Genomic DNA, 7,745 nt, shown 5'->3' with positions numbered 1-7,745 from the left:
TAAAATATTCATGCGTGTCCACCAGAGCTGCACGATTCTGGAGAAACGGGGAATCAAGCGGGTTTGAAAAAAAAGAGATTATGACTCTCCCGCGATTCTGAATTTACAACTAGATGTTCTGACAAAATGTAAAAAATATTTAATTAACTTGAAATTAATTTTTTTTTTTACTCAATTACTCACTCATAAAGACTTTCATTACTGGAAGAATCAGTGTTTTTAAACAAATATATTGAGTGAATGATTCAATGACAAACACATGTTTTAACAGTCACTTGTCGCCACCTACTGGTGTAACGATGCAATGATACAATCATTATTTGAAGCGTCAAGTTTCTATTAAAAGGTGATTTACTGGATATTGATCACTACTGTAGACATCAGTGTTTATATCCGATCTATAAACTTTTATCCCAGTTCTTCTGTGATAATCTGAATGATTGTAAGACAGAAATGATGAAACTGTGTGGTTGAAAAGACTGTGTGTGAAGCTGTTTCATATCTATACATGACAACGGCTCTCTCTGGCTCAGAACACAGATCTGAATGTTCCTGTGATCGGACTTGTCAAAGGTTTATTAGACAGAGCCGAGTCGTTCCCAGAATCAAGCAGAATCATGTTAAAAGCAATGATAATGAGTGATGCTGAACAGTGTTTTGCGTGATGCAGAGACCAGCGGTCAGATGAAAGTGTTTTTGCCCAATAAGCTGTTGGAGTGTTTGCCTCGCACGACGACTCTACCCAAAGAGAGACTGCGCTGGAACACAAACGAGGTGTGTGTGCTACCATTACAGCTTTTAACAAAGTTTTCTATATTCTCTGTTTTCACCTTATTTAGTGATGCACCGATATGAAGATTTTGGCCGATATCGATAACCGATAATTATTTATATTTGAAAGCCGATAACCGATATATTGGCTGATAAATCTGAATCCAGGTTTTTATATAATTTTTGGGAGCCTGATTACAAAAACAAAAGTCTCACCATTAAAAAAACACGTCCCAAGCAAACCAAACAAAGTACAATGGTTCCTGGTTTGAACCAGTGCAAGTTTTAAAATGAATGAATTTTCTGTACCAAAAAAAAAAAAAATTCAAATCATATTTCAAACCCATCATGTTGAACATCTGAAGAGTCTCAGCTGAAGGAAATAATGCATTATTTATCGGCTTTAAAATATCGTCCAAATTTTCTTACTGGACCGATAACGATGGCATTAAAAATGAACATGTCGGCTGATACCGATATGGTGGCCGATATATCGTGCGTCCCTAACTTTAATTTTAGTTAAAGTTTTGTGCATTTTTATTATCACGGTTTTTAATGTCTTGGAGTTTACATTTATTTTATTTCAAGTTCCGAAAATGATTTTAGTGTTAGTTTTAGTTAATGATAATAACCCTGATCACAACACACCAAAGCAACAGGGGCCTGATGTATAAACGTTGCGTACGCACAAAATGGGCATAGAAATATGCGTACGCATTTTTCCACGCACATATCGGGATTTATAAAAAATAAACTAGGCGTAGATAAGTGCGCACCGTAAGGATGCTCTTGACCGTGTGTACGCACTCTTTTAGAAGAGTATGTGTTTTGGCGACACCAACTGGCCCAAATAGCAATAACTATTTAAAATGAAAAACTTCTAAATTATCCTATTACATCACCCAATAAATCAAATTGCATCAACCTGAATTATCATTATGATATGATTATGATGGAGTTTGATAGATTCATTGATTTAAAACATTTTTTGACTCTATTTCATTATAGCTCTGCACTGGTGTCTTGCAGAAGATCACTTTTAGACAGAAAATCTAAAGAAATACAAGATAATACAAATATAATTTCGCTCACCAACCTGTCACTTGAAGCAAATATCCATCCCTTCTTAAATGTCCGCGCCAGCGAGCGCGTTGGGCCGTTTAGTGAAACTGATGCAAATAACAGTTTAAATAAATAAAATACTTCTGATATAAACTATGTTTTACTTATGATATAAACATTTAGATTAAATATGCCATTCAAATTAATGGAGAACACTTAAACATGAAATCATTACTGAGAAGTTACAACATTTTTTATATTCAAATTCAATCAATAGAAATATTTGTTGTGGATGCGATGTTTTTGAACACGTTTCCTGTGGCGTGCTGTGTTTAAATGTTTTAACCACAGAGATAATTGCTTATCATGATAATACCAGATTGTCTGAGAAAATAGTTTCGTGCAAATAATGCCCAAGGCCTATCTGTTTCCATTAAAAATATAAATCAATTAAAAAAACTATTCGGCCAGTGGAAAAGATTAAATGTATTTTACACTATTTGATTTATGTATTCAAAAACAAGACAAGGATAGGCAAATACATGACTTTTATTAATGTAATGTGTCTTGTACCGTTAAACGTTATCACGTGGATGAATAATCATATGCAAATGATATGCAGATGAGGATATGCATAGTAAAACTAGGCGTTGTAAGCTCCATATATGGTTATTTCAGGGTGGAGACGCATGTGCGCACAATCTTCCGCTGACTGGGATTTATAAAGTGAATTCTGCGCAGGTTCTGGCGTACGGACGGTTTTATAAATCTGAAAACTTTTGTGCGTACGCAAATTCTGCCTTATGTGCGTACACACACTTTAAGGATGAAATCTACGCAAAGTTTTATACATGAGGCCCCTGGTGTCTGGTTTATATCCAATACTCACCCTTGTGATTTGGTGTTCTGGGTCAAAAATGACCCGGCCTTTTAAACTGCTAATAAATCTCTCATCATGCAATATTATCACCATATACTGGACTCAATCTTTTTGTAAACTTGTTTTCTTATAATTAGCATTAGGTTTTGTGTGTCTTTTTGGACTGAATGATCGTAGGCCTCGTTGATCTGAGCTGATGCTCCTCAGTTTATAAAAGTTCACTCAAGCTTATTCATCTAAAACACCCTGAGGAGCTTCAGCTCAGATCAACGAGGCCTACGATCATTCAGTCCAGACACACACAACCTGTGCTAATTAAAAGAAAACACATTGACAAAAAGATTGAATCCAATATTTGGCAATAACATAGCATATCGAGAGATCATTTTTGACACGGAGGTGAAAAAAGTACACAATTGATAATTTTTTTACGTTTTTTATAGCCTATATGTGCAAAGTCAGTAAGTTTAAGTCCAATTCAATAACATTAACTAGCAAAAAAATCCTCTTCGGGTCAAAATGGCTAGATTATAATGCAAGCTTGTCGTGTGTTTGTTTGTGTTTCAGGAAATTGCGTCCTTCCTGATTTCTTTTGACAGACATGACGAGTGGCTTTCCTGCAGCCTCAAGACCAGGTCAGTGTCTGTGGGACTGTGCAGATGAGCATCACGGAGACACACGTTTCTTCTTTGCAATAATGGACACTGATGAATTGTTTACTATCACTGCAAAAAACTGTGTTTTTACTCAACATTCTTTATACTCTGGTGCTCTCCGGTCAGTGTTGACCGAAAAATTATTTCTATTTTTTTAGAATTTTTTACTTTATCGGAATGGTATACATTTTGGTAAAGGTTTTGGCACTTGCTATGTGAACACACACACACACACACACACACATACTTTCAAAAAGGTTAAATGGTCCTGGAATAAATCATCACGCTTGTGCTCCTCACGGTCAAAAATGAGCGCATTGGAAATGAACGAAGTTCCTCTAGTGGAAGCGTTTGGTACTGCAGCCGAACACACTCTCACTGAAGCTCATGCGTCATATCAACCTCAAATTTGGAACATGACTTGTTTAGATTTATGGCTTTAATTTTCACACAGTTTTAGAGTAAAACATGTTTTGGAAAATATAAATTTTATCTAAAAATTTTAAATTTTATTTTTGTACATTTTCATAACAATTATTAAGTTCACTTTGAAAAAAAAAAAAAAAATCCACTTATAATCTGCCAAGTGTCGTCTTTAAAAAAAAAACCCTTCAGCCTGTGCTCCGAAACATTCAAGATTTATGACGGTTTAAGCTGGAAATGTTCATATCTACGCTCAAAACGTGAATACATGGATTATAAACTGCTGCATAAATATAATTGTGTACCATAAAATCCCTTAAAAATACGAAATATTAAATAAAAAACATTATTGAACTAAAATATAGTGCATTCATTTCATTGAAAAAAAAAATCAAATTTATGTATGATATTAAGTCTTGTTTAATGAAAAACTGATAAACATTAAGTGAGTTTGTGCTTAAAACAAGAAAAAAAAATCTGCCAATGGGGGTCAGAAAAATAAACTTGTTTTCCATTTAAATTAAATGTATTTTCTTCTTCTTGTTTTAACCATAAACTTGATTTTTACATTTTTTTTTTTCATTAAACAAGACTTTATAACTCAATAATCCTTTTTAAAATGCTTCATAGGGAAATAGTTGGCTGTGTGTGAGTGGTCAAACAATCATGATAATTGTGAGTGTGTTATGCCAGTTTTTTGTTACATTAGTGTCCTGTATTACTCTAGTGAATATAGAATAAATAGAATTGTATTTTGACTCAAATACATCCTCTTGTTTGGTGACTGAAATAGATGTTTTGTGTGTGTGTGTGTTCAGGCCACAGAACGGGTCGATCATCCTGTACAATCGCAAGAAGGTGAAATACCGGAAAGATGGATATTGCTGGAAGAAGAGAAAAGACGGAAAGACGACAAGAGAGGATCACATGAAGCTGAAGGTTCAGGGCATGGAGGTGAGAGCGCCACCTTGAGCTCGAAACACGCGTGTGCACTCAGACTGACTGAACACACACTGCCGTTCAACAGTTCGAGTTCGGGAAGATTTTGAATTCTTTTAAAAGTCTCTTCTGCTCACCAAGACTGCGTTTATTTGATTAAAAACACACAAAAAACAGTAATATTTTGTTTATAATACAATATAATTGTTTTCGGTTTTAATATATTTTAAAGTGTAATTTATTCCTGTGATCAAAGCTGAATTTTCAGCATCATTACTCCAGTCTTCAGTGTCACATGATCCTTCAGAAATCACTCTAATATGAGGATTTGATGCTCAAGAAACATTTATGATTATGTTGAAAACAGTTGTGGACACATTTTTTTCAGGATTCTTTGATGAATAGAAAGTTCTATTTCCTTTATTTGAAATAGAATCTATTGTAAAATTATAAATGTCTTTACTGTAACTTTTTTATTAATTTTTTTATTTTTTATTAAGAAAAGCATCTCAAGCACAGTACAAGTATCAGATTTTTACATAATTAAATGGAGAAAAAAAAGCAAAAATTAAACAAGCATAATAAATACTCACATACGAATGAACATATAATCACAGTAACATATGCATATACATATAAACAACTAAATAAACCAGAGAAAAAAAAAAAAGGAAAAAAGAGTTTTATCCAGAGCTTGTCTCCTTAAAATAATCTAAAAAAGAACTCCAAGATTTCAAGAAAATTTGGGTTTTACTGAAACTTTTGATCAATTTAATGCATCCTTGATGAATAAAAGTATTAATCTCTTTTATCCCCCCCCCCCCCCCCCCCCAAAAAGAAAATAATTCATACTGACCCCAAACCAGTGTTTAATGTTACAAAAGATTCTATTTCAGATAAATTCTGTTCTTTTGAACTTTCAATTCATCAAAGAATCCTGAAAAAAAAATTGTCCACAACTGTTTTCAACACTGATAATAATCATAAATGTTTCTTGAGCATCAAATCATCATATTAGAGTGATTTCTGAAGGATCATGTGACACTGAAGACTGGAGTAATGATGCTGAACATTCAGCTTTGATCACAGGAATAAATTACACTTGAAACTATATTATAATCGTTATTTAAAATTGTAATAATATTTCACAATAAATGCAGCCTTGGTGAGCATAAGAGACTTCTTTTAAAAACAGAAAAAATCTTACCGATCCCAAACTTTTGTATGACAGTGTATATTTGAGATTTGAAAAGTTTTACAATTCTTTTTTTTTTTTTTCAATTCAAAAGTTTTTTTTTGTAATATACAAAACTACAGTAATATTGTGAAGCTGATTTGTGATGTGTGATGATGTCGCAGCTCACACACTTCTGTCTCTGCCGCAGTGTCTTTACGGTTGTTATGTTCATTCCTCCATCGTCCCAACATTCCACAGGAGATGCTATTGGCTGCTGCAGGTTAGTGGTCATCAGTGTGTGGATCACATCTGTCCAATCAGAAGCCAGGATGAGTGCATATTAAAGGAGGAACTCTTGTAATATTATTTTTTGTACAACATCTTTTAATAATTATACACATTTTATACACATTACATATTTACAATGAATAAGGAACAAAAGAGTACCATACAATAAAAATAATAAAAGTAAACAGGGAGAAAACTGGTAGAGAATTCTGAATTAGAGAATTAACTGTGTGTGTGTGTGCGTGTGTGTGCGTGTGTGTGCGTGTGTGTGCGTGTGTGTGTGTTTGCAGAACCCAGACATCGTGCTAGTGCACTACCTGAACGTGCCGTCGCTGGAGGACAGTGTGAAGTCATGTGGTCCGGTGTCCTGTGCTCTGACCGACCGGCGGGACAGTCTGCGCTGGAGCCGAGACGAACTGCTGTCGCAACTCAAACCAATGTGTGAGTGACCAATCACACGCCTGATCAATGAGAGATCGACCAATCACACGCCTGATCAATGAGCGATCGACCAATCACACGCCTGTTCAATGAGCGATCGACCAATCACACGCCTGATCAATGAGTAAATCACCACAGAACTGAATACAATGACAAAAGCACACAACAAAATTACTGAAACTAACTAAAATTATTATTTTTTAAATATTAAAGAGGACCTATTATACTTTATTACATGTTCATCTGTCTTTAGTGTGTAATGTTGCTGTTTAAGCATGAAAAAAAAAGTGAGTTATTCTCTATGTCAGTGTTTCTGAACTCCTGAAACGCCTCCATTGTATCTTGAGTTTCTTCCGGGAACGAACACGTCACAATATTCCTCATTATAATAATTCATACGCAGAATAAAGGGGCGGGGCCTGGGTGAGTTAGTTAGTAGTGTGTTAAACTGGCGGTTATGGTAAGGGGCGGGACATTTTCCAAACACACTCGAAGCGCTCGACCAATCACAACACACTGCTCCAGCCGACCAATCACAACACACTGCTCCAGCCGACCAATTAGAGCACAGTGTGCTTTTCAGGAGGAGGGGCTTCATAGAGACAGGAAGTAAACAGAGCGTTACTGACAGACTGGGAAGAGAGGAGCTGCAACAATGGAGAATATGAGGAAATAATCAACATTCAAGCTGGAAAACCTGTTCTAGTAGAGCCTGAAACACAACATCAAGCAGAAACTATAATAGTACCTTAATTGTGATAAAATAACACTGGGAAGTACGCTTTAAAATAATCAAACGTGACTTAAATGTTACAAAAGATTTCTATTTCAAGTAAATGCTATTCTTTTTTACTGTTTCAGTAAACAATAAATGTTTCTTGAGCATCAAATCATCATATTAGAGTGATTTCTGAAGGATCATGTGACACTGAAGACTGGAGTAATGATGCTGAAAATTCAGCTTTGATCACAGGAATAAATTACACTTATTATATATTCACATAGAAAACAGATTTACATTAGAATAATATTACACAGTTTTTTACTGTAATTTTGTTCAAATAAATGCAGTCTTGGTCTCAGTCACACACAGTAGATCTCCTGGAAG

General features: G+C 34.8%; 1 protein-coding gene across 1 annotated transcript in view; it reads left to right on the top strand.

Moving 5' to 3' along the window:
* camta2 (calmodulin binding transcription activator 2) overlaps positions 1–7,745 on the top strand; it is a 47,861-nt gene that overhangs the window by 4,788 nt on the left and 35,328 nt on the right. Inside the window, exons 3-7 of the mRNA XM_084098389.1 lie at positions 671–774; positions 3,281–3,348; positions 4,611–4,746; positions 6,117–6,188; positions 6,487–6,637. Coding sequence (XP_083954515.1) covers positions 671–774; positions 3,281–3,348; positions 4,611–4,746; positions 6,117–6,188; positions 6,487–6,637 — 531 coding nt within the window. The remainder of the gene's footprint in view (positions 1–670; positions 775–3,280; positions 3,349–4,610; positions 4,747–6,116; positions 6,189–6,486; positions 6,638–7,745) is intronic.

Source organism: Abramis brama, assembly GCF_963993115.1.
Source record: "Abramis brama genome assembly, chromosome: 22".
Taxonomy (NCBI): Eukaryota; Metazoa; Chordata; class Actinopteri; order Cypriniformes; family Leuciscidae; genus Abramis; species Abramis brama.
Note: the sequence above shows the minus strand (reverse complement) of the source record. Positions and strands in the feature narration are given on the sequence as shown.